This window comes from Heloderma suspectum, chromosome 1, assembly GCF_057233095.1.
Source record: "Heloderma suspectum isolate Gila_16-S chromosome 1, 16-S_ref, whole genome shotgun sequence".
NCBI lineage: Eukaryota > Metazoa > Chordata > Lepidosauria > Squamata > Helodermatidae > Heloderma > Heloderma suspectum.
In genome coordinates, this window is record NC_139458.1 from 222,656,424 (window position 1) to 222,684,054 (window position 27,631).

The window sequence follows — 27,631 nt, forward strand, 5'->3', positions numbered from 1 at the left end:
CCTTTAAACAAGAATTTATACTTCATGTGTCTAAGGAAGAGCAGAATTTGCATACTGGTGATATCTACTTAAGATAAACCCATCATTAAGCAAATAACATCTAGTCAAATAAAAACATATCTGAGGCTGTTTGCATTATCTAAGGCTGTTTACATTATTACTGTCGCCGGGAATTAAAGTTTGTATGGTTGAAAATATCTGGCAATTTACACAATCCAGGAAAAATGTAGATCCTAGTATGGCAGTGACTACTGTGAATTAATCACAATTTTAACTTTTGGCTCTTACTGTTGTGTGCTGTGTTTGAAGGGAGTGGATAGCTTGGCTTTTATCATATGTGATGATCCAGTTACATTCAAACTCTGCTTTAAAGTTCTGAAGAAGTGGTGAACGTTTGATGAGAATCTTCCTCCTTCTTGGAAAAACCAGTTTTCTAAAGCTTTACACTGTGCAACTTGTCTGTAGCTGTTTCCAATAGGCTTTTTCTTGTATTTTGCCACATATGCTACTTCAACCTCCCCCCCCCCCATTTTTCCATTCTTTTCTGTTCTTTCTTTTACTCTTCTCTTTTTTTTCTCTCCCTTTTCTGCTCTCTGGATGCAGCCAAACGCAAAGCATGGAAACTAAACCGTGTTGGTAGCCTGCGAAATATATACAGCAGCAGCAGCACCAACACTGAAGGTAACAAAATTAAAACACCATGTTGTAGAGTTACTGCTCCCTCTCCAAGCTGTATCTTCATTGCCTCTCCCTTTTCCTAAATAAAGGGATAGAAACAAAATTTGCCCAAAGCATGCGTGCTTTCATGTTGTGTTTGCAGACTCATTCCTTTGGTCTTTTCATATTTCTGTTTGTGTGTTTTATTTTCCCATTCATGTTCCTTTCAGTTTACTTAAATTTTGACCTTTCCCTCTAGTCGTGGAGTAGTGATGTTTAAATTACTTCAAGAACCCATTTTCTTCATTTTTTTTATTTTCCCTTTATACATGTGGGCACTCAATGTAATATTTCCCAAGTTATTACAGTTTTTTAAAGTGTTGGTATCAGGTGTAATGATCTGTAGCCAAATACAATAGTGTGCTGTGACATTTAAGTAACAGTCTTAATTTGTTTTGTGAAAGCATTCTCCATAATGCTTTCTGCAGCTCTAATCCAAAAGCGAGACAGAGCCAAACCATTTGCATGTGCTACTCTTGCTTGTAAATTCTGTATATTGTTGTATTTCTAAAGGTCGCCTGGTGCCAAAGTTCACAAATTGACTTACATTGCTGTTTTCAGTGAAGACAGCCATCATGGCTTTTGTATAATAGCAGATTGAATTTCTTTCCTTCACCTTCATTTGAACAATGCAATTATAAACTGCCTTCTTTTTTATTTTTTTACAAATGTCAAAGGTCAAAATTACTTGGAAGCCAAGTAAGGAGAAAAAAAAATCTTCAGCCACCATTTCTGAGGGTGTGTAAATGATGATGGTGTACAAGATGCTGAATGCAAAATAGGTCATAATCCAGTAATCTTCTTGTAGTGGGGGGATTTTTTTTCACTTAAGTGAAAACCAAATGGGTCAAGTAATCACAAGCACATGCCCTTACACTAATTGACTTACTTTGGAATTATTATAACTATAATATTTTCCTTAATGTCACAGTTTTCTGGGCTGTTGGTTTTAGTGATTGAGAAGAGACAGTATTAAATCTCTTGTAAATTTTAAATTGCATGCTAGTTCTGTAAACAAGTCCCAGTGTTCACATCCTGATCATTAACCTTTGGTGATTTATTTCAGTTTCCTTTTTTACACAATTACTACTGTATCTCAGGCAGTTGCCTTCGTTACACCACCGGATAAAATTATCTGGGACGCAAAAGTGCTTTTTTACAGCCACTTGTTAAGGGGAAATTTTTACTATAATGTTGGTTTATTTCCCATTGTCAAGTTTAAATTGTCACCTTTAAAATAACAAAGCTATAACGTCTACGACCATTTTTTGTTACCTTTCAAAGGGCTTTTAGAGGAAAAACTAGGAATGAATTAGACATAAATATCAGTTGCTGAGGATTAATAAATATTGATTTTTTTGCAGTTGAAAAAGAGCCACAAATTTTGGTTTTTGCTGCTGTTTTTTTGCAATTGCTTCACTGAATATTCTCTATTTTGGTCTTTTACATGTTATATCTTACATAGTGTTTGGTTGGTAGTATCTTTATAATCTTAGGTTTCATTCTTTACTAGTTGACAACATTTTGAAAATTGAAACTATATAACCTTGTCTGCCACCAAAAGATGACTGTGTCTTATTGATGCTGCAGCCTATGTACTATACTAGTAAATCATTGCAGTTGACATGAAACTTGCAGTATTCTACTTTCATGTATGTTGCATACAAGACAAATAATTGTTATTCACATTCAAAAATTGCACTGTACAAATACCCCAATTCTACTATCATCCTATACTTGAAAAATTACATAGCCTTCAGTAAGGTTTCCTTGATATAGAGACCAAAACTTTTGCAAATATAATCTGCAATCTTGTAAGAAACACAACTTGACATCTGTAATAAGAACAAGCCTGCTAGAACTACATGTCCATCTGTTCTCTCTCATCCTTATTGGATATGTTCTCCTCTTTGGCTGAAAGGAGACAGCATTGGAAAAGAATTTTGGGAGATGACTAGAAAAAGCCTTGATGATAGATAGATAGATAGATAGATAGATAGATAGATAGATAGATATCGCTTATAAAGAGTTGTCATCAGCAGACTTGGCTTCAGTGGTTAGTATGGTCAGGTATCTGCTGAGTGGTTTCTGAACCCCCGTTTCCTGATGGGAGAGATGCCTAGTAGCTTCAGAGGGAGTACCGTGCAACAGTTGCCATCACCTCCCTCTGCTGCCACCAGGTGCCCCTCCCATTGGGAAATAAGGATTTCCCGTGTATACTGTGATAACGGCCAGTCTCCCATTTCCCACTGGAAGGGGCACCATTAAAAAAAGGTTTTCAGGTTTCCAGAAGAAGGTAAGCCTTCTGGACCTCAATATTACTAAACACATAGGTGGTCTTTAAAAAACAGTGATTTAAAACATATCTTTACTGAACTTCGATAAGCCAAAGTATCCTATGAGAATCAGGAAATAGGCTAGTTCCCCCTTCTGAGGCCACAGAAAACCCGTTGAAGTTTTTGTGACCACTAGCCTTTGTAAGCAGGAGCACTTGAGCTCAACTTCACCCTCGGCTCTCCAAGGAGGAATTTCAGGTGGTTTCCCCATTTTAAGAACCTTAGTGCATGACACTATTGTGTCATTAAAGATAAACTTTTTCCCCTACCTGGAAGCTACAAGGCTGTGCTAATGAACATAACAGAGTTACTTGTTTTCACAGGAGAACGCTGAATCCTTGTGTGACCTGATAATTAAATTTGGCTTCATCCTAAAGAATACTGCTGTGGTACCTTGATGAGCAAGGTTGCATCCTTTGTAAACCTTCTATTGTGAATGAAATTGATATATTTTGGCTCCAGCATATCAGAATCATTCGGCAATGTCCCTCATTATTCTTTCAGACAGGTTCTAAGTATTTGTTAATGGGATGGGCATAACAGACGATTTCCGGCTATCTACCATCTAGCAGAGAAAGTGGTCATGAGAGCAGAAGATTTTGCCAGGGTGGATTCCTCCCAATCTTAATGCCCTTGATTTGTATGCATCCAGAAAAATCATAGGTCCAGAAGACATTTCATTGGAAATTAAGTGACACTTACAGCACTCCCACCCATCTGCTATTTTGAACACTTGACACATTAGCATCACACTTTTCCTCTAATAAGCTCAAGGCAATGTGCATAGAGTTTGTCCCATTTGACCCTCACAGCAGTCATGTAAAGTAGGTTAGGCTGAGAGAGTAACTTGCCCAAACCACCCAGTGAACTTCATATATAGCCCCAGTGTGTGTAATGTAGGGATTGTGTAAAATCCATTCCGTCCGTGTTTCATGGATTCTCAGCCACCTTTCTTTCCATCGTCTGCCCATCAACGGAATCAGATTTTTTCTGTTTCTGAATTAGTACAAATGCTCATTTGCGCAAATTTGCACATGCAAAAATGTGTGAATTCCCACCAAATGCACATTTTCACAATAACCTATGGGGGAAATGCGAGTTTTTGGCTGTTTTTTTTATTTTGCATATTTTTTTATGGCATAATTTGTGCAAAATTTGGGGAAGTTAGAAAACCAGCCCACAGAATCCTCCTGACGGGAACAGCAGGTCCACTGCGGAATCCGCAGGTCAGATTCATGAAAATCTGAACTCATTCGGTTCCACTGGGGATTTCTCCAACATCCTTATTGTTGTACAACCTTCCCAAATCAGGATTCTGTCTTCTGCACCAGCCATGGGTAGGGGTGTATGACAATTCCCTTTGCAGGGGGAAAACTCGACAGATATTTTCAGGTCAGCCTTGCAAGTTTCGTTCCACTTCTCCCCACTGGCATCTACTCAATCTGTAGCGAGTCGAGCCAATATGCTGATTCCGTTTTTTTATGGCAGCAATTTGCACAATTTAGGGGGAATCTTGAAATTTGTGCAATGTTTTTGTTATTAAAAAAAAAAATTACTGGCATTCTTGCACAAGTGCACACGGTCACAAGTCTGCCTGTTCACTATGTAGCATCACAGAGGGCAATTCCCCTCTTGTCAATATCCTTGTCAGTTTCATCCTCTCCACACACAACTTCATTTAGCCCAGCAGAGCCATATTCTGTACTTGTCAAAGAACTTGTCAATTCCCCCACTCCCTTTGCTTGGAAAGTGCTGAAGTGTCATCTGAACCTGACGAGGGTGGGTTGTTGGCACGGTTAACAAACCGCATTCAATCCTAAAATAGCCCATGGGTTGTGGGTGGTTTATTAATCATGCCAACAATCCACCCTCACCAGGTTCAGATGACATGACAAGCTACGACCAGGGGTTGGATTATGGAACAGGCACCTTTGGACACCTGCAAACCACAGTGCTTTAATGACTGTACAGACCAGGTCAGAGTCTCATGCATCTAACCCACTTTCCCATGACTTCCCTGGGAAAAGAACCATTTGGTTCATGTACAGCAGCCTTCCGCCTGGTGCCATTCAGATGGTTTAGACTACAACATCCATTATCACTGATCATAGACCATACTGGCTGTGGCTGATGGCAGTTGTAGTCCAAAACATCTGGAGAGCACCAGATTGGGGAAGGCTGAGGTACAATATCTCTTCCTCATTCACACTGGCTTTTTATATTTTCATGCTGCATAAAATCCAGCATAAATTCCTGGTTTTTGTCTAGATGGCTGTGCCCACCTGCAGATTGACTTTAATTCTGAGCTGCTTTCTAGGAACCCTGGTACTTCGTGTAAATAAACCTCCTCTGGCCCACTATGGCAAAAAGACCAAAAGTTTCTTCCTTTTAACGAATCCAAATAGGGCATAATTTCACAGTGGTAAAAGGGAACAGAATAGGGTGCTGAAGATAGGTGGTCCAGAGTAGGCAATGGGTGAACAGTAAGGACCAAATGGAAGGAAATATGTGGAGGAGGTGGTGATGGAAAGAAGGATCAATGAAAGAGAACCTTGCTTAGGTCATATGGACAAAGACCTTTGTGCTATTGTTGTTTTGAAAAGTGGTAAGAGAACTGGAGATATAAGAGTATAATGGAGCTGGGATAGGCTTCTAGGCAGAGTGCTGAAGTTCACATAGTATCCCAGTTCAGATGATCACTGCTGCCCACTGTGGCTTGTTTAATCCGCAGTGAGCCATGGTGCATGCCCAGCAGTTTTTGAATATTCAAGCTCTGTCGTCCAAAGCCTTGTCATGTCATCCGAACCCGGGAGGTGAGGTTTGTTCGAGGGTTAAACAATCCTTGCATAACCCTAGAACAGGCCATGGGTTATGTGAGAGTTGTTTAACTCTTGCACAACCCCTGTCGCCCGGGTTCAGATGACACAACAAGCAGTGGCCACAGCTTGAATATTCAAAAAGGCTACCGGCATTGCCAGCATGCACTGTAGCTTGCTGTGACTTCAATAAGCTATGGTGGGCTGTTTGATCATGCAAATCAGCCCATTGGGTTCTAATAATGAACCAGATCTTTAATCATTGGCCCTAGTCTTGGATAATTTACACTATATGCGGATTAGTGACTTGACTTCTAACATGCTTCTCTCTCTGTCTCCCTTGCTCCTAAGAAAAACATGAAAGCATAGATCATTGGTGCATTCTACTATTTATCTTATAATTTTCTGGACACTGTCTGTTACTGCTACACTCTGATTCCTTTCTTCCTACTAGTTCCCAGAACTCACAAGGATGGCTTTATGCTATTATTGTTGCCATTATTCAGGGACACTGAGAAATTTGGACTTCTGACATTTTTAATATATGCTATGCTACAAATATCCTTTTCTGACTTAGAGGAAGTATGGGTTGTATTATGTAGATATTCTCCCTTTTACTGAAAAGAAAAAAATGGTAATCTGCATTTTGGGATAAAATTAATAAAACAAAAATATAATAACCCGGACTTATGACTGTTGTTGAATCCATATTTTTACTGGAAACATAACTCCACTGATTGCTTTCTGGATTCTTTCACATTATTATGTATGTGTCACTTCCACCGTTCTGTATCCAGATTCTAAAAAGAGTGGTTGTTATATACTTTCTGCTGTCCTTCAAATGCAGAAAACTTCTACCCCATTAACCCTCTGTATGCTAAGTTTTCAGAAAATAACTGATGACTAATTGGCCCACTAACCTTTTACGGGGGGAAATAAAATAAATAATGATGACAACCTGGACCTGTATTATGAGTAGGATTCTTTGTGAAATCAGTTTGATGGCCAAGTTTCTTGTCCCTGAGGATGCAGAATTAGCCATGTGGGACTTTGTCTGCATAGAAACTGGACACAATTAGAGTAATATTCACTGTTGTTAATGCAGTTTGAGGTAATTGGACAAGTTGATTTTGACAGGTTGATGCTGCTAAAATACTATTACAGTAGACCTTTCCATATATAACAGTTAAACTTAGAAACTATTTAATAAAATGTGTGATTGGGCTCACAGGGATTTAAACTGCACAACTTGTAATATAGCTGAGTTAAATAGTTAACCATTTAGTTCTGATATCAGAATTTGAGTGTATATGTCTATAAGTATCTCAGTCCTGTTCTTCATAGAGATAACTACCTCAGCATATGTCTCAACTAGATTCAAAGTCTGTAGGTAGATAATACAAGAAATGCCCTATTATAGATAGGCAAAATGTCACTTATCTGCTCACCTCTGGTGAGTAGCAGATTACCCCCAGTGAACAGATGACCTACAAACCTTAATTACCCTCTTCCACCAGCACACTACCAGATAAGTCTGCCTTTCTCTCCCCCACCCCACCCTACCCCCTCCATTTAATGTAAAACTGAGGCTGGCAACTGCTGTCACTGCATTTTCCAAGGCAGAAACCCTGTGTCTCCTTTTTGCGTAAAGGGATACTGGCTCAGGTAAACTGGGCAACCACCCTTGGATGATGATGATGATGATGATGATAATGATGATGATTCACAAATCTGCCCTACAAGTTGAACAAATGAAACAGCTCTAGATGGGTCTTAACAGGATTTCTACTGCTAGTACTTATGTACATTTGCTACATAACTCTAATTTCTAGCAGAGGTTATTTACCTCCATAACTTTGGATCTCCTGCCTGTTGTTCCAGCTCTGAATGGCAATACCACTGCAGTTATTATAATACACAACTTGACCAAAAAAAAAGTCAGCTTAGGAAACCTCTGCAGGTGGACAACTGAGTATGGTTATCCACCAAATACCACTGAACAACCTGTCCCTCCCGAAAACTGGACTGCTGATACCTGGGCCATTTTCAGGTGTCTCAGTCAACCCCAGAGCTTTCCTTCTTGCCCTGTCCCGTACTATGAAGATTCACCCAATATTCTATTGTTCATTACTTGTCCCTGCTCTCCCAGGTGCTTTCCCAGATGCCCCCTCCACCACCAATCCAAAGAGACAGGGAGGAAGAATATAAGGTTGATGGCTATGGATCAGAGGAGCAGTTATGGGAACTAGCAACTGATGTCCATGCTCCTCGACTGGGCATAATTTTCATTGCTGATGTCCCACCAGGCCAGGACCCCCAAAAGCCCGGGGGATAGTCTTGAGGTGCTGAACCCTAAACGGTCATCCTTGGTGGATTCCAATCTCTCATCCCCAGAAGAGGCTCTGGTGTCAATAGAAGTCTCAGGCACAGAAGGACATCACAAGGCTTCCATCTCCCCAGATCTCACTGTTCCAGAAGAACCCCAGGGAATGGCTGCTCTGCATCTGGAGGAGGTTGCATTATTATCCTCAGACTCTATGAACTAGGGTCATGAAGTCACTAGTGCCACAACCACTCCAGTCTCATTGCAGCCTGAGGTGGCTGAAACAGACCAGGCTCCTTTAATGATCAAAATCTCAGTCAGTGCAGAGGCGGAACTATCTAGCCTAAAGACCAGTATCTTCCTACTTAAGCTCGGTCTTGCTCTGATCTTTCTTGGAGATGCAATTGATATCAGACTTCCATTATCTTCATCAGAGGTTAAAAGCTGGGTTTTGCATGAAATGAAGCAGGATTGACAAAAATGGGAGGAGGGTGGGCTTGTTGGGAGGACAAGGTTTCTTTCTGTCTAGCTCTGGGTGACTTTTGGATTTTGGTCCATTGTGGCCACATTCAGCAGGTTGCTATGTTTGGGGTCTTGAGAGGATATTGTACTTTACATAGCAATCTGTTTGTTTTAGGAAGATATGATTCTGCTCATCAAGCTGCAAATGTGATCCTTAAAGAGCAGTACATCCTTACCAAGGACAAAATAGACACAACTTCCCTGATGAAGAGAACCATCTACCAACAAACGTCCATCTTCTCTGGATTAAATTTCCATTTACCAGCCCTCATCCAATCTGATTACTGACCTCACACACCCATTTAGAAATTCCTCTGTCTCACCTGCATCAGATAAACAGGAGGATAGAATTGGGTGACTACCCCAGTGGTTTCATGTAGACATTAAACAGCATGGGAGACAAAATGCCTGCAGAGCACTATAGCACAGGGGCAGGCAATGATTTTGGGCCCAGGGACACATTTGGCAATTTGATAAACTGTCCTGAGCACCACCACAAAATGGCTGCCATGGGAGGCTTGGCTAGTCACAAAGGACAAGAAACCTCGGTACAAGGCATAAGTGGGTTCTGAGCCCCAATATACTAAATAAGTGTTACTCTCAGCTGGCTCCTGAAGCCCCATTGGCTTCCTGCTGGCTTCCCTGACCCTCCCACACTGCTTTCTTACCGCCCCCCCCCCCAAGTTACCAGATGGAAATGGGAAGAGTCCCTTTTGTTTTTTGTCTTCTTTTTTGTGGTGGGTGGATGTTCTGCAGAGGAAAGCTTTAGCTGCAGCCACCCCCATCCTCATTTCCTAAGTGTTTCCCACGTGTGTCCCAGAGCCATTATGAGAAATGAAGATGGCAGGGTCTGGAGACTACACTTTGCAGTTGTCCTGCCTTCTTTCTCCTGGCATAAGGCATCCATCAGAACAATCAAGACTGTTCTTCGTGGTCTCTATGCAGCACACGTATGGGCTCTGCGCCTGCACAGAGCCTTAATTTGGGAAGCTTCCATAGTTGAAGAGGGAACCCTTCCCCCACCGTCCCAGTGCGCATGTCCCTAGCAGGTTCCCACTTATTCCCTCAGTTCTCTTTTGACTGCCATTGCTCCACCAATGCCAATGCAAGGGGGAGAACCCGCTTCAATAACATCTACATCAGAGGGTGTTTTCAATTCCGTAAATGTAGAGTCTTTCAGACCTCTACTCCTCTACTCCCTGCATTAGAGGAAACCATTCAGCAATCCTGGAAAGCCCCCCCCCCCCCATGCCATTGATATCTAGCAAGAGGCCAATACTGGGTACATCCAGTACTTCAGACATTCAGCCCCAAATTCAATGGTCATCACACCTGGAGTTACTCGGGAGGAGACTATATTCCTCCACAGAGATGGGCCTTAAAATATCGAATTACCAGGCAGCAATGTCAGGGACCAGATAGTATTATGTGACAAAGTGGGCCATCTTCTTGAGCATCTTCCAGATGACAAGAAGGAGCTGGGTCGCCTCTTCCAATCAGAGACTGAAGGTATCCAGGCAGCAAATAAATACATCATGCCACCAAGTTGATTGCGACTAGTTGGATCCATAACCCTGCATTGCCATACCTGGTTGAAGTCGACCTGTCTTCCACAGGAAATCAGAAACCATTATTGAAGACTTACCTTTTGATGGGCAAGGCTTGTTCAGCACAAAAACCGATGATGTGCTTGACTTGGTACAGAAGGCTTATACCACAGCTCATCGTATGGGTTTTATGTCGCAAGCAATTTCCCAGGCAATGCCACTGGTTTCAGTCATCCACCACTGGGTACCAACCACATCAGCAGTTACATCAGGACAACATCAGCAACAACAGTCACAGGCAAGTCAGTCAGGGAAATCATTTCCAACCTCAAAATTCTGCAATTATCAAAGGAAACCTGATAGCAGAAGCAAGCGGTGCCTTTGACTCGCTTCCTGCCATCCGTCCTCGCCTTGTGGCCCAAATGCCCATTTTTGGAGCACGCCTGTCTGCTTGGTGCAAGATCAGATTGGACTTCTGGATCCTTGCAATAGTCTGGAGGGGCTACCGGATTGAGTTCAATACCCTCCCTCCTCTCGGTACCGTGCTGGTGACTGTGCTGTCCCCAGTCCTCCATACCAGAGTTCAGACTCTCCTTGATAAAGGGGCAATCGAACCTGTCCTAGGAACACAACTTTGGGATACTTTCTACTCAAGGTACTTCATGGTACTGAAGAAGGATGGAGGGCTTCGGCCAATCATGGACCTTTGACAGCTGTACCTGTTCATCTCGCCCATGAAGTTCCACATGGTTTCTCTGGTGTCAATCCTGTCTTTTAAATCAGGACATAGTTTTGCTTGCTTGCTTGCTTTGCTTCTCCTTCTATAACTTCGGAGTTGACCCTGCATACGCTCGACTTTCATTGTGCCCTGGCCTTTTATAAGGCAAGGACTAAACAGTTTCAACTCTTGTCCCGCCTCTTTGTCTGCTATGGAGGCAAGCACAAGGGCCAGCCTCTCTTGACTCAGCGCTTCACATCTTGGGTCATTAAGACCATCGAACTTTCATACAGTCAGGGCCAGAAATATCGGAACAAGGATAACTGTTTTGGCAGTTGGCCTCTTTACACCACCACACTGAAGTTGAAAGGAAACACACCCAGATGGGAGCGAAGTCAGGACTTTCAGCTGTAATTCAAGGGGTTTGACAGAAGTGGGGCACTAACCCTTCAGGAAGTACAGCCAGTGGCATACACGCACACCCATCATTGGTGGCTCATAAGTAATGGAACAAATGGCTGACAAGCAGCTGCATGGCCAGGTGTGGCCTGTTTCCTGGGTACCCCATGACCAATCAAGCAGATAAAAGGCCTGGAGGTGGTTCTGAGTGTTACATTTGTATTTGGTAGCTGTTCACTGGAACCCCCAACATGATGTCCAAAGAGGTGTCCATGTAAGTGAAGGAGGCCATCATTAGGCTGAGGAAACAAAATAAACCCATCAGAGAGATAGCAAAAACAGTGGGAGTGGCCAATACAACAATTTGGAACATCCTGAAAAAGAAGGAATTAACTGGCAAGCTCAGCAACAGCAAAAGGCCTGGAAGACCACAGAAGACAACTAAAGTGGATGACCGCAAAATTCTGCTCATGATGAAGAGGAACCCTTTCACAACATCTAGCCAGGTCAAGAACGCTCTCAAGGAGGTAGGCATGTCATTGTCAACATCTACAGTCAAGAGATGGCTTTATGAACATAAATACAGAGGCTTCACAATAAGGTGCAAACCACTGGTAACACTCAAGAACCGAAAGGCAGGTGTTTTAGGTGTTTCCTAAAAAAAGCCTGCCCAGTTCTGGAATAAGATTCTTTGGAATGATGAAACCAAGATTAACTTGTACCAGAATGATGAGAAGAGAAAAGTATGGAGAAGGAAAGGAACAGTTCATGATCCAAAGCATACCACATCATCTGTCAAACATGGTGGAGGCAGTGTTATGGCATGGGCATGTATGGCTGCCAATGGAACCAGGTCACTGGTGTTTATTGATGACCTGACTGCTGATAAAAGCAGCAGGATGAATTCTGAAGTGTATAGGGCTATACTTTCTGCTCAGATTCAGCCGAATGCTGCCAAACTGATAGGACGCCACTTCATATTGCAGATGGATAATGACTCAAAACATACAGCAAAAGCTACCTCCGAGTTTCTAAAGGCAAAGAAGTGGGATGTTCTTGAATGGCCAAGTCAGTCACCTGATCTCAACCCAACAGAGCATGCTTTTCACTTACTGAAGACAAGACTGCAGGCAGAAAGACCCACAAACAAGCAGCAGCTGAAGGTAGCTTCGGTAAAGGCCTGGCAAAGCATCTCGAGGGAGGAAACTCAGCATTTGGTCATGTCCATGAGTTCCAGACTTCAGGCAGTCATTGACTGCAAAGGATTTTCATCCAGGTATTAAAGGCGATCCTTAAGTTTGAAATGATGTTGGTTTGTTCCATTACTTATGAGCCACCAACGATGGGTGTGTGTGTATGCCACTGGCTGTCCTTCCTGAATGGTTAGTGCCCCACTTTTGTCAAACCCCTTGAATGACAGCTGAAAGTCCTGACTTCGCTCCCATCTGGGTGTGTTTCCTTTCAACTTCAATGTGGTGGCGTACAGAGGCCAACTGCCAAAACAGTTATCCTTGTTCCAATATTTCTGGCCCTGACTGTATGAGCTGTCTGGGCTCAAACTGTCTGCCCCAGTCTGAGCTCAATCTAGTCATGCGGTAGCGACATCACATTCCACAGGGGTGTTGCCATCCCTGAACAGTGCCGTGCTGCAACCTGGTCAACACCGTCCACCTTTGTAAAACATTACAGACTGGACATTCGGGCTAGATCTGACTATACTTTTGGTCATGCTGTCCTCTCTGTATTGTAGTAGGACACCAACCCACCTCCCTTGTAAGTTAGCTTGCTACTTGACCATATGTGTGATGATTGGTACCTGTAACTCTTGGTCTTTGAGTGATCATCTGTGTATTCACACAGCCCACCTGCCATCTCCTCTTCGGTGCCATATTTGAGTTCAATGTGGGGTACCAAAGGTATTTTTCTGTGAAAATTTCTCTCCGTTATGGGGTTGCAATGTCAGTCTCACGGAACTGAGGGAATAAGCGGGAACCCACTAGGGACATGCGCACTGCAATGGCAGGAGAAGGGTTCCCTCCAAAACTTCCTCAGCTATAGAAGCTTCCTGAAGCTAGGCTCTGTGCAGCTGCAGAGCTCATACGTCTGATGCATAGATGACCACTCAAATAACTACTTTGAGTACAGCCTGTCTTTTCATTTCTAAAGCCTGCTGGAAGCCAGATTGAAATGGATCTAAATAGGCAATGGTCCTCCAAGAGTCTCTGGAGTTGAATTGCTACCACTGATTCAAACACCTTACCCAAGAAAGGGTAGGTTTGTGACTGACTGGTAGAATAATCATTCAGGTCCAAAGATGGTGTCTTTAGCAGTGACCTAAGCAACCACCACCTTCAGAGAGGACAGAAACTCAGAGATCACAAACCTAGAAGATCTGTCTCCCCAAGAAGTTATAAGCCATCGTGGGCAAGGGCCAAGCAGACAAATGGTAGCCCAAGCCTCTACAAGCACCCTTGTCTGTATTCTCAAGCTGCAGTAACTAAAATTCATCTGAACAGCCATGCATGACAGGAGTCTGGATATTATTTACCCATGCTGCAGGGAAAGTGTCGTATAGAAACTCATGTATCCCAGCAATCCAGATTGCTCTTTCCTTGCTGGTAGCAGCAGTGGGAAAAGAACAATCTGTATGAGGATCTCTGGGACAGGGAATGAAGTGCAGAACAATCAGTGGGGGAGGGATTCATTGGGGGGTCAGGGCACCTGTGGGGGCCACAAGTAAGACCTTGGACAGCCTCATGTGGCTCCTGGGCAGTGGGTTGTGCACCCCTGGTCTTAATCCACCCCCCCCCGCCCACTGGAGGGCAAATAGTTTACTGTACTTCCTCACAAGAATTGGTATTAGGGCAACCAACATTTCTCATGCCTATCATATGTTTCTGTGTCATCATCCCCTGTCCCCACTGCCACCCACATGGCTAACTGACACCAATGGCCTTGTGGGAAAGAGGGTGGAGGAAAGGAGACAGAAGCAGGCAAAGGGAACATCCAGGCTTGCTCCAGTTGGACTGTGTCCCATACCCACCCACCCCAAGAGATGAGAGGTAAGCAGGGCTGTTCCACCAGCCCTGCTGAAAGTCTCCTTAGTGCCCCCTCTGCCCTCTGCATCCCATTTCCCTTGTGTGTCATGTCTTTTTAGATTGTAAGCCTGCGGGCAGGGACTGTTTTATTTTCTGATAGATTATAAGCTGCTGCAGGAGCCTTTTATATACTTTAAGTAAATCAGTAACTAAGAGCCTGGGACTATGCTGCATGACACTGGATACCATTGCTGGGTTATTCTGAAGAATCTATTATATTCCTAAATTGCCAATAGAGAATCATGGAGTCCAGTATTAATCACCACCACCATCATCATTATGGGCTTAGAAGATAGGACTAATCTGTTGCTTTTTTTACGGTTACAGCTATAACATTTGTTATAGTTAGGAACATTCGTACCAAGGATCCCTCTAGTTCAGCATTCTGTTTCCAACTGTGGCCATCCAGATGCCTCTGAGAAACTCAAGAAGGAAGTATTCTATATTACTTTGTGCCCAGCATTTGGTATTCAGAGGTGTTCTGCCTCTGAACAGGGAGGTTTCATTGAGCTAGGAATAATATTACAAGAAGAGCTGTTGATAGATAAGTTCATGGAGACTGGATAGAATTAATTTTTTTAATCCATCTAAGCTAGTGTCATCACCATAAATTGTGGCAGTGAGTTTCTTAAGATGTTCTGCATTCTGTAAAATAGTCCCTTTTTTGGTCTTTTCTAAATCTATTGAATTCCATTTCATTTGGTTTATAAACCCTGTTTAGTTGTATTTCTTCCAAACTAAAAACTCTGATTACTGCTTTATCCTTTCCTTATAGGAGAGATGTTCCAACTGTTCTTGTATACCTTTTTTTTTAGCCTAAGGACACTTTTACTGAGATTGGGAAGTCCAGAAGCATACCCAGTATTCCAAGTGTGGTTACACTATAGCTTTCCATAAAGCCATTATGATATTTGCATTTTTATTTTTCATCCCTTTAGTAATAATTCCTAACATTTTTTTGCCTTTTGCCTTTTCTACTGCATATTTAAAGTTTATGTTTTTGTTGTGCTACCTACCATGCTATATCTTTCCAGGGTAATCCCACCAAGTTCAGATCCCATCAGTGTGTATGTGGTTTGGTTTTCACTAACTTAAATTTAAATGAATACCACTTCCTACTTCCATTATCTGTTGTGTCTAATAAGACTTGGATAGCTCATTCCTTTGGCATTGCCAAAGTGTTTGTCCTCTCCTCCTGCTGAAGTCACTATGCATGCTTTTCAGACAATCAGGATTTCATGCACAGAACTGCAGCTTTATACAGGACTATGGACTTTCTTCCCTGCAGTGGAGGCTAGACTAGTTATGAACTCAGCATACTACTGCAATTGCCATAGGATAGATAATTGGTTCCACTCCTGTCATGGTCCCAGGTGTCATGCCCCCACTGGAATCATCTTCAGAGGAGGAGCCAGAACCTTCACAGCCTGTTGGCCCCTCAGAAGATCCTGGCACTACCCAAGATGGTCTAGGAGCCTCAGGGGTGATGCCTTCGAATCTGCCTCCTGGAGAGGCAGAGAGCTCACCTTATGAGGGGGAGGAAGATGCTGGGCCACCTAGCCCCTGAGAATGCCAGCATCTTAAGATCCATGATAGAACAGTGGCCAGGTGAAGGAGTGCTTGCTTACTGAAGAAGACTCCTCATGAATCTGGCTCTTCACATGAGGAGGACATCTGCTGCTGGAAACAATATCTTATCTATGGCTGCAGTCTCTGGTATCCTGTTTTCTCCCTCACCTTGCTGTGCGTTTGGACCTCTCTGCTACTGACCCTTGGACTCCTACCTAACTCTGCTTTCTGCTTGTTTTTCTACTTCACTGATGTCCCAGTTTTTGACCTTGCCTGCACCTCTGACCTCTTTCTGGAAAACCCCCATGTGCCTGGTTACACTGCACTTGACCTTTTTTCCTGCTAAGTTGACTTCTCTATTGTATATATCCCTTCATTTGCTTAGCAAAGAGCCAGGACTCAGTTTAGAGCAGGACAACTCCTTACTCTTCACCATTGCTTGCTGACTGACTGTGGGGAGGTGGGACAGTGAACCACTGATGGGCAGTATATACCACCGAAGTACATGTGTCGAAGGTGTTCAGAATTTTCTTTGAATGTTCATGATTCTTTGGCATCACCTTTTTCTCTTAGATTCAGACAAATGTAGCTATCATTCTTGAAGGTTACCTAGTGTAATGTGATATGGTCTGTAGACTGAAATAAACTGATTGATTCCTAGTGCAATATATTGTACTTCAGGCCTTGTACTGTACAGAAGCTTCAGCTGATCACAGGGGCCTGTCTCCTAACAGGGAAGAATTCCTGGGGACACAAACCAACAATGCTTCCTGCTGTTCAGGATGAAATTCAAAATGCTGGTTTTAACATAAATTAAGCTCCAAATAAATTTGTTCCTATGTACCATTGGAGTCTCATCATGTATGATATGTCATAATTGCCATAATCTATCTGATGAGGCTCAGAGAGAGAGGTGTTCAGCTGCAGCTACCCACCATTTCACACTCTAGCCACAGTCTGCCAAAATCTAAGCCTAGGTCTGTTAAAGACTACATTTATACTTACTTTCCAACTGTCCCTTTTCAGTCATGACTGCCATATTTTTTAAGTTCTGATATTAGAAAAACCCCATCTTCCAAATGTCCCAATCTTCAGATGTTGATCTCTCCCTTTTACCATCCCTTTTTTACTTCTGCATGATGCTTATAGCAACCAGAGCTGAAGTCCACAGTTGAACAGCCCGTCAAATATAGCCCTGTATTTTTGACACCTGATTAGATACAGTGACACCAAAGCTACAATTGTTGATCACAAAAGTATAAGTTATGTAGTCTTGGGCAAGCAAAGAAATGGGCATAACTTGCATTCTCTAAAATACATTTTCTGATTCCCACCTTTACCTTTTCACCTTTTCTCTTCAGTGTTAAGCAAATCAGATGCTGTTGGCTAGGTACTTTCTGTACTTCTCCGAGAGCTGCAACAAAAGTTTGAAGAGAAGATGGCTTTGTACAAGGCCAGGGTCCCTAACCTTTTTGGGTTGGTGGGTACATTTGAAATTCTGAGTGTGTGTCATTGGTGCTTACAAAATGGCTGTCATGGGGGGTTGCTCATTCATAAAGTGGCTACCATTGTGGGCTTGGCCAGTCACAAAGCACCCATTTCCCAGAAAGCAAACTGGTGATGTTACAAGAAAAATAAATTGCACAAGAACCTAAGTAGAAGGCCGAGATAGGGGCTGAGTTCCAAATCACAAAACAACTTTTTTAACCTACAGTTTTCTCCTCCAACACTCATTTCACAGAAGGCGAACTAATGAGGCTCATAGACAGGTATCTTGTCCAAGAAACTGAGTGCAAGGCAGTGGTGGCATCTGAGCCCCAGATGTTTTCTGTCACATATGTCACATATTTTCTCCCACGAAGCACAGCAAAATATCAATTTCATCGAAGGCAAACTAGTGATGTTCAGCAAATTATATACATACACACACCCAACCCCCCCCAACCCCCCCACACACACCAGGCAAAACAGACAGGACAGGCAAAACACCCCTTTGCTCACTACCAGCCCCTCTAGACCCCTAGAGTATTCATCAGCCCCCAGAAATAAAGATGGTGCTGGAGGCTGGCACTTTGTTTTACAGCATGACAGCCTCACCGTTTAATTTGTTTTCAAATTAAACTGGGACTTTTCTTCCCACATCCTAGTACTCAGCCCTTGTACTGAAAACTGACTCCTGGGCTGCCCTGACATGGTCTTGGTAGAAATCAAGTCAAAGGGAAGGGTGAACAGGCAAGCCTATAACAAGAACGTGTAGGAAGGGAAACCAATCTGTTTTTGTGCAGCATTTCCTGATGGAGGAGGGAAACAGGTGAGTGGATTGTTTTGTGGAGGAGAACATGATCATATGTGTTCCATGGTTTTACATGTTGTCGTACACTGCCTTGGGAGGGTTTACCCTAAAAGGCAGCCTATAAATCTTTCAAATAAATAAGTAGGTTGTAGCTTGTTGGCAATGTAGGTGGACTCAGTGCTGAACCACTAAATCTGTGTGGAAGATATCCTGTCACTTTGTATCCAGCTTCTTAATTATAAGTGGGGGTGGGGAGTATTCCATATGCTCAGAGACACTCTGTTGTTAATTAACTGTTGTTTCTGTTTATGAATTAATTGATTAACCTTGGTCTAATCACTTATTGCTGTGCCTCAGTATTCCTCAGCTGTAAAATGTGGCCACTGTCCTCTGAATGGTGTTAATGCAATAGATTTGGTTTATTTTTCTTGCCATGCAGTATGTAGTTTGCCTCCCTACTATTTGGCATCTGCTTGTATTCACTGTTAGTTCTGGCTTTCTAGTTGTGGCACTTTTTGAGTATGGACTGTGTTGGTCCCACTGTTGTCCAGTCAGTCATGCTGCTGGGCTGCCCCCCCCAACCCCACCCACTCAAGAACAGGAATGCTATTCTCATCCATTAAATGTTGGAAAGTATTTCATTGCCTGGGGAGGAGTCTGTAGTTTATTTTTGTTTAGTAACACCACAGTTGTCTTTTATTGTTTCTTATGGGATGGGGGAAATTAAAATACATACACCGTTACCCTTACCTGACCTCAAAGCCTTCTTTTAAAAAAAACAAACAACTCCCTTTTACTTTGGGTATATGTGAAAATAGTGATAACTATGTGCTGAAATTAAACTTCAAAAATATACAGGCATTGTCATAAAAGAAACAAACATCCTACAATAATCAATTTTGATTATTTTTAATTAAGGCCACACTAGACATCATAGGGGTTTCATGACTGTTTTCCCCATTTTTTATTGACAAGCAGCCCTGGAGAGCTGGAAATTGAAAAACCCTTAGCACTCCTGTCACTTGTCTGCTAAAAATCAACTATCCACGTTCAACACGCACTGCTTTTCTCACTGAGGAGGAAAAAATAGTGAGACTCTGTATCTTATCCTGCAGATACAAAATCCGGGGGTGGGGGGGATTTTTAGAGGACAAACTGCAAAAAAGGAGAGAATTAAGAAGCCACTCCCACCACCATCCCTAATCACAGCTTTCCAAGGCTGCTTTTCTTTTTTAATTAAAGGAAATATCATGGAACTCCTTGTCATGTCTAGTTTGGCCCTCAATCTGCTATATTTGTATGGCATATATATACTCTCCAAGAAAGAACTGACTACTAGTTCCTTTTAAATATAAATTTCAGTTCTTAATCTTTCTCCCTCCCCTCCACTCCACCCCTCTCTCCTCCCAATTCTTTTTCAGAACAAGAAGAAAATTTTGAATTTATCATTGTGTCACTTACTGGTCAGACTTGGCACTTTGAAGCAACAACATATGAAGAAAGAGATGCTTGGGTCCAAGCTATAGAGAGTCAGATCCTGGCCAGCCTGCAGTCATGTGAGAGCAGTAAGAATAAGGTTAGATGCACAGCAGTGATCAATTAAAAGGAATTGCTGTTCTAAGGTTTTAGAAACTCTCTTAAGACTTAAAAAGAGAAATCCATGCAAGGATTATTTTGTCTAGAGCAATGTTTTGCCTGTTTTATGCTGGTATATGTTTTATACTTTGATGCTTTTAAGGTAATTTATTTATTTTGCTTTTTCAATTGTCCATGTAATTTCATGTTTGAAATAAGCCATTTCAGATGAATCATTATGATTTCTGTTTTATATATACAAAATTCTCCATATTTGGAAGTCTGGGGGGGAAAGGCATGAAACTACTTGTTTGCTTTTTGGTTTCTGGAAGCTGTTGTATTTCCATATGGCTGGAAAATGTATGCCGCTTTATGTTCAGAGCTGAAGGAATTCTTCAGGGTAATATTGTGCACAAAATCCCCACTTAGTGTTTTTTTAGACCTCCCCACTTTTTTTCTTTTTTGGCTAAAGCTTTTTGTTAAAATCTTGTCTATTCACTGGTGATGTCCCTTAGCCTTTAATAAATGTCTGACAAAAAGTCTTGAGCTTTTTCTCATCAACATTACCTGGAAACCTCATGTATTTTAATATGATGCTTTCCTCAGAATTGTGTTCATTTTTCTATGGCCCTGATACAGCTAAAGTTAATCATAACTGTTTCCTGTTGAAAACAATGGGACAAGTTACTCACAAATAACTTGTTCAGTTTGTTTCAATAGAACTTAGTCATGATTAAAGTTAACTGGATCAGGGCATATATCTTTAAATACATTTTCACAATTTATGTATTTGCTCTTGGTTAAGGAAAACTAAGTGGTTCTTTATTGTTAAGACTCAATACATTACATAAATAAGTAAAACAAATTAGAGGTCTTATGATTTTAATCCATAGTTGGGGAATACCTTTATTAGGCTAACCAAAATTCCACAAAAGTGTGCAAGTTTTCAAGTCCTCCAGGCTGATTACAAGTTCTGGAGAACTTGAAGCTTGCGCATTTTTGTGGCATTTTGATTGGTCCTAATAAAGGTACTGCCCAACTATGGGTTTTGGATTTTTTTCCCATGAACCAATACAGCTGTTTTTTATTTTAAATAACAAAAATTAAATTAAATCAGATGGGGAAATAAATAACTGATTCAGTCATAACTTACAATAAAGTAACATGAACAGCTACACCACCTTAAAATTTCTAAAGGAAGGGTGCAGATTGAGGAAACCATCAATAGGCAAACCAGATAATGGTATATCTAGAAACCAGGTTACATAAGGTGTTATGTGGCTCCCACTGAAATCCTTAGCAAGAAGTTCATAATCTGATATAGTTAGAATTTGATCAGAACTCAGCTGGTACTGAGGCTGAAAGTCTCTTTCTATAGAAATTATCTCTCGTGTAGGTCACTAGCAGGCCACTGTGGAGAGAGGTTTATAATGCAAGCCATTAAATCTGATATTTCCATGATACAGTGTTCTGTTTGCCAGTGCTTGATATTCCCAAATTTTCCTAACCATCTGTAACTATGAAACAAAGGTGTTACAGCCTTTTGAAATTATTTTAATTTTGCAGAACCTCTGTGTAAGAATGGGCTATTCTGTGATCAGTTTAGGTAATAATGGCTGGCTTCAATTTTGAACTTGCTTTACCTTTGACAACCCCAGCTGGACATCCTGTACTCTGTATGCCCCAGTGGTTCAATAAAAGCTTGAGCTGTCAGAAACATGGTGAAAATAGTGAGCTGTGCTTGTCAGACACTGAATTGCAATACTTAAAGATGCTAAAGGATCAACTCTCTGAGAAGCTAACCAAAAACATCAAATTCCATGATCATGTTCATTCAACCCAGGTCTGAACTCTTTTTCATCAGCTGACAGCAGTGTTATGTCTGCTTTTTCTTTTGGTTCTTATTTCTCGTATGTGTGTGTCTTTAAATATATACAGTCCCGACTGACAAGTCAGAATGAGGCCATGGCCCTCCAGTCAATAAGAAACATCAGAGGCAATTCTCGCTGTGTGGACTGTGAGGTACAAAGTAAGTACAACCATTTTTTTTACACAAGGAACGTTATCCTGGGCTTCGTAAAGCTTACACAATCTCTTTGTTTAAGTGTTATGAACACCTGCTCCAATTCTTGCCCTCTTGGTATTGTATTCCATGTTCCTTTTACTAGTTAGTGTTCATTATGGAATTTGATTTGTGTGGTGTATTCCAATTAAATCCTAATTAACACATGATGCTAGTTAGATTAAGATCTCATCTTTTTGTCAGTGCTGACCTGAAACACTTTTGAGGAGGAAGGTATTTTTAGTTTCACATTCCTTTTCAACTTAACATGCTGTTACTATGTTCTGATATGCTCTGGTGAGAGGAAAAATAAGTGGTCTTAGAAATTTTAGTAGGTTTTAAAGTCGTCTTTTCCCATTTTAATAATGGAGTCAGAGAGCACACACTATCAGAAATCTAATTATGTTTTTTCCCCTTCCCTGTTGTGTATTTGAATGATTTTTTGAAAAATGAGCTAGCAGTCTATCAGAATGGGGAGGTAATTTTCCTCATTTAGTGTTACATTTAGTGTAATCCCCTAAAACCCCCTAAGGTTTAAACCTAAGGGTTTAGTGTAACCTAAGGGTTACACTAAATTGGGTGCTAAAAATGTTACCAATATAAATGATTAAACTCCTTTATTGCTTAATCCATAGTCGTAACTGTATTTGCTAAGGCATATTTAAAACCCCACATTCTGTTGAGCTTTAAAAATTATTTAAAAGACCGCAATCTTATTTAAAAGATTGTGGTCTTTTAAATAATTTTAAACCGAAATATTTCGGTTTAAATATATCTCCGAAAAATATATCTCCGAAATATTTGTTTTAGATACTTTGCATTCTATATCAGTTACCCTATATTAAATTCAAGGTTTGCATTCTTACCTCTTTAAAACTCTGATAGTACTGTACATTTTAATTTCTGTAGTCAGACCTTAACCTAAGAGACGACTTTATACATGGACTTCACCAGACAGTTGACACCGAAATCAGATTGACTACATCCTTTGTAGCCAAAGGTGGCGGACATCTATGCAGTTGGTAAAAACAAGACCTGGCGCTGATTGTAGTTCAGATCACGAACTTCTTATTGCACAATTTAGAATCAGACTGAAGAGAATAGGGAAGACCCACAGATCAGTTAGATATGAGCTCACTAATATTCCTCATGAATATGCAGTGGAGGTGAAGAATAGATTTAAGGGACTAGATTTAGTAGATAGGGTCCCAGAAGAGCTATGGACAGAAGTTCGCAACATTGTTCAGGAGGCGGCAACAAAAAACGTCCCAAAGAAAAAGAAAACCAAGAAGGCAAGATGGCTGTCTGCTGAGACGCTGGAAGCAGTACAAGAAAGAAGGAAAGCAAAAGGCAACAGTGATAGGGGGAGAAATGCCAATTAAATGCAAAATTCCCGAGGTTAGCCAGAAGAGATAAGGAATTATTTTTAAACAAGCAATGCGTGGAAGCGGAAGAAGATAATAGAATAGGAAGGACAAGAGACCTCTTCCAGAAAATTAGAAACATCAGAGGTAAATTCCAGGCAAAAATGGGTATGATCAAAAACAAAGATGGCAAGGACCTAACAGAAGCAGAAAAGATCAAGAAAAGGTGGCAAGAATATACGGAAGATCTGTATAGGAAGGATAATAATATCGGGGATAGATTTGATGGTGTGGTCAGTGAGCTAGAGCCAGACATCCTGAAGAGTGAGGTTGAATGGGCCTTAAGAAGCATTGCTAATAACAAGGCAGCAGGAGATGACGGTATCCCAGCTGAACTGTTTAAAATCTTTCAAGATGATGCTGTCAAGGTGATGCATGCCATATGCCAGCAAATTTGGAAAACACAAGAATGACCAACAGATTGGAAAAAATCAACCTATATCCCCATACCAAAAAAGGGAAGCACCAAAGAATGTTCAAACTATCGAACAGTGGCACTTATTTCACATGCCAGTAAGGTAATGCTCAAGATCTTGCAAGGTAGACTCCAGCAATTCATGCAATGAGAATTGCCAGATGTACAAGCTGGGTTTCGAAAAGGCAGAGGAACTAGAGACCAAATTGCCAATATCCGCTGGATAATGGAGAAAGCCAGGGAGTTTCAGAAAAACATCTATTTCTGTTTCATTGACTATTCTAAAGCCTTTGACTGTGTGGATCATCACAAATGGTGGCAAGTTCTTGGTGGTATGGGGATACCAAGTCATCTTGTCTGCCTCCTGAGGAATCTGTATAACGACCAAGTAGCAAAAGTAAGAACAGACCACGGAACAACGGACTGGTTTAAGATTGGGAAAGGAGTACGGCAGGGTTGTATACTCTCACCCTACCTATTCAACCTGTACGCAGAACACATCATGTGACATGCTGGGCTTGATGAAGCCAAGGCTGGAGTTAAAATTGCTGGAACAAACATTAACAATCTCCGATATGCAGATGATACCACTTTGATGGCTGAAAGCGAGGAGGAGCTGAGGAACCTCATGATGAAGGTGAAAGAAGAAAGTGCAAAAGCTGGGTTGCAGTTAAACCTCAACAAAACCAAGAGTATGGCAACCAGCTTGATTGATAACTGGCAAATAGAGGGAGAAAACGTGGAGGCAGTGACAGACTTTGTCTTTCTAGATGCAAAGATTACTGCAGACGCTGACTGCAGCCAGGAAATCAGAGGACGTTTACTTCTTGGGAGGAGAGCAATGACAAATCTTGATAAAATAATGAAGAGCAGAGACATCACACTGACAACAAAGGTCCGTATAGTTCAAGCAATGGTATTCCCCGTAGTAACCTATGGCTGTGAGAGCTGGACCATAAGGAAGGCTGAGTGAAGGAAGATAGATGCTTTTGAACTGTGGTGCTGGAGGAAAATTCTGAGAGTGCCTTGGACTGCAATAAGATCAAGCCAGTCCATACTCCAGGAAATAAAGCCAGACTGCTCACTTGAGGGAAGGATCTTAAAGGCAAAACTGAAGTACTTTGGTCACATCATGAGAATACAGGATACCCTGGAGAAGATGCTGATGCTAGGGAAAGTGGAAGGAAAAAGGAAGAGGGGCCGACCAAGGGCAAGGTGGATGGATGATATTCTGGAGGTGACGGACTCGACCTTGGGGGAGCTGGGGGAGGCGACGACCGACAGGAAGCTCTAGCGTGGGCTGGTCCATGAAGTCACGAAGAGTCAGAAGCGACTGACCGAATAAACAACCTTGGCTGTGGTTCATGTTTGGTCTCATAAGTACAAACAGAATAAACCTCAAATTCAAAGTCTCATACTGGAAGTCCTTGCTAAACTATAGCTATTTGTTCAGCAACTAACATGCTAAATGTCACTACGTGCTGTCAGGCCAAAATGGCATCATGCAACAGTCTACAAACAAAATAAAACTTACATTTCACCAAGTGTGATTTAAAAATATGCTCTGACTTTGAGTGATTTTCTGCTAATGTAATAATCATAAACCATGAGAATCAGTGGAATGTAACAGACTTTGTGCTTCAAAACCTTGAAAATGTTAGGACTGATATTGGAATATTATAGGTGTTTTCTTTTATTAAGCGGGGTGAGGCCTGGATACAGCCCATTGCTTAATTTCATCTGGGCCCACAGAACCATGCTGAAAATGTGCCCCCTCTTTCAAAGGAATATCTTTGAAAATGTGGTTTGGGGTTGACGTGCACTGTCAAAGCTCTCCACAGGCCAAGCACTGGGCAGCCGCCTACTGGAGGATAGCAGCCTTTGAGTTCAGATCGGCCAGCTAACAGCCATTCACACATTCAAAGCTCTCCTGCCTGAGGAGGGACCAGATGGACCCCACTTTTGAAAAGTGCTCAGAATACTTTCCAGCAGCAGTGTTGGATTGTTCTGGCTTCCGATGCTGTTTTTGTTTTCTCAAGAAGATAAAAAGGACCCCTTTGCCTATAGGAATCCAGTTGACTTTCTAAACATTTAAATCAATTCATAAGCGGTTTGTAAGCTCAGGTGAAAAAAGAATGTAGCAAAATAGTATTTGTCCAATTTAGATATTTTTAACACTGTACACTTAATCTGAGATTTAGAAATAGTGTCTACTACAGACAAGAAGTGTTTTTTAATCTCTATCCTATGAACCAAATAAAAATGGTATTTTAACACATATTTAAGGATTTAGAGGTAGCTCCGGATTAGAAATGTGACAGCCCAGAAAGAAACCATAAAATATTTGGGGGGCGAAACACTTCTTTTTCCTTCATGGACCTTGTTTTGTCCTTGGAAAAGACTGGAGAAACTCTGGGAGTTATGAATTTTCCTGCCCCCTTCACTTTCCCCTGTTTGTTTTTTTTCCTGGGCCTTCACACCTCTACTCTGAAACGGGCATGTTCTAATTATCAGTCTAAGATGAAGTACAATCTATGGCTTTTGTTGTACAATAGGTGCTCCACTCTCTCAGTAGAAAAAGACCTGGACCATGGGGTTTTTAATGCAACTCCTTATTTGCATAGTATCCAACAGCAACACAGAATCCCGCAAAATTTGGAGAAATCTGATTGGTTACTTTTCAGCTATATGATCTTGGGTGGTGTCCTGCTCCAATTAGTTACAGTCCTTTGCTATGCAAAACACAGAGTTGATTACAATAGAGAAGTCAAGCAAGCAAAAGTCAAGCACAGGTTTATGGGGCAAACATGCATTTTCCACAGACAAGTTAGAGGAGTAGCCAAGGTCAAACGTACAGGCTATCAGCCAAGCAGAATCAAAGTCCAGAAGGCAGCATCAGGCAGAAGTCCAAAGGTTGATAACATGTAGGTCTGAACATGAATCAAGGTAAAGGAAACAAGATATCAAGCACGAGGAGCTGAAGAAACTACATTGTTTTCAGCAAAGGCTAAACTGATATTGCAAGCTTATAGTACCATAAACCCCTAAGCAACCCCCAGTCCCAGAGAGTATCTTCTCCTTAAGAAGCAAATCAATTTCCCCCACATCAACCCTACAACTGTACCGTTGACTTGGTACTGGGAGGTGGAATTCCTGTGGGGTATTGTCTGAACCAGAGCAGCTGCAGGAGAGGTAGAGGGTCAAATGAATCCACATTTCAGATTTTTTTCAAGGAAGTCTTGTAAGGCACCAAGTTCAGAAAATGAGTAGATCCACTCTACAGGAATTTGAGATCCTATAGCAAGTCAGTGGCACAGTCATAGGGGTCAATGTGGGGGCAATTGACCTGTCTCTTCCTTATCAAATGCATCCCTGAAATCTTGGTATTTGGTTGAAATTTGAGCAATGGCCAGTGTCCCAGAGTCTTTCACAGAGGCCAGCAGTGTACATAACAACAGTCAGAAGGAAAAACTAGTTCCCCGTGGGAACAAGTGATGCAGGGGTTGTGGAGCATCAGCCATGACATACCCACGAGCAGCAGAAAATGTGGAACCATAGCCAAGTAGAACTGGAGTGGTTCTCTATGTCCCTGGATTTCCAGAGTCAAAGCATCAATCTCCTGAGTCACAGGTCCAGAGGTTAGCAGCCAGCCATCAACAGTCTCCACAGTGACAGGGGATTCCAGGGAGCGTATTAGAACCTGGTGCCTGTGTGCAAACTCAAAGTCCATGAAATTTCTGGAGGTCTCTGAATCTATCATCACTGTAGTCTGTAACCAAGGTTGGTTTACAGGATGCAAAGTCATGGCCAGTACTAG

General features: G+C 41.7%; 1 protein-coding gene across 3 annotated transcripts in view; it reads left to right on the plus strand.

Annotated features, from left to right (window-relative positions):
• Positions 1 to 27,631, plus strand: part of AGAP1 (ArfGAP with GTPase domain, ankyrin repeat and PH domain 1) — a 544,363-nt gene that overhangs the window by 423,061 nt on the left and 93,671 nt on the right. For 2 of the 3 annotated variants that reach the window (XM_084820148.1, XM_084820158.1), the window contains 2 exons: positions 19,760 to 19,914; positions 21,852 to 21,942. In XM_084820148.1, coding sequence (XP_084676274.1) covers positions 19,760 to 19,914; positions 21,852 to 21,942 — 246 coding nt within the window. Of the gene's footprint in view, positions 1 to 603; positions 682 to 19,759; positions 19,915 to 21,851; positions 21,943 to 27,631 lie in introns of all 3 variants that reach the window. The other variant, XM_084820167.1, reaches the window with a different exon arrangement.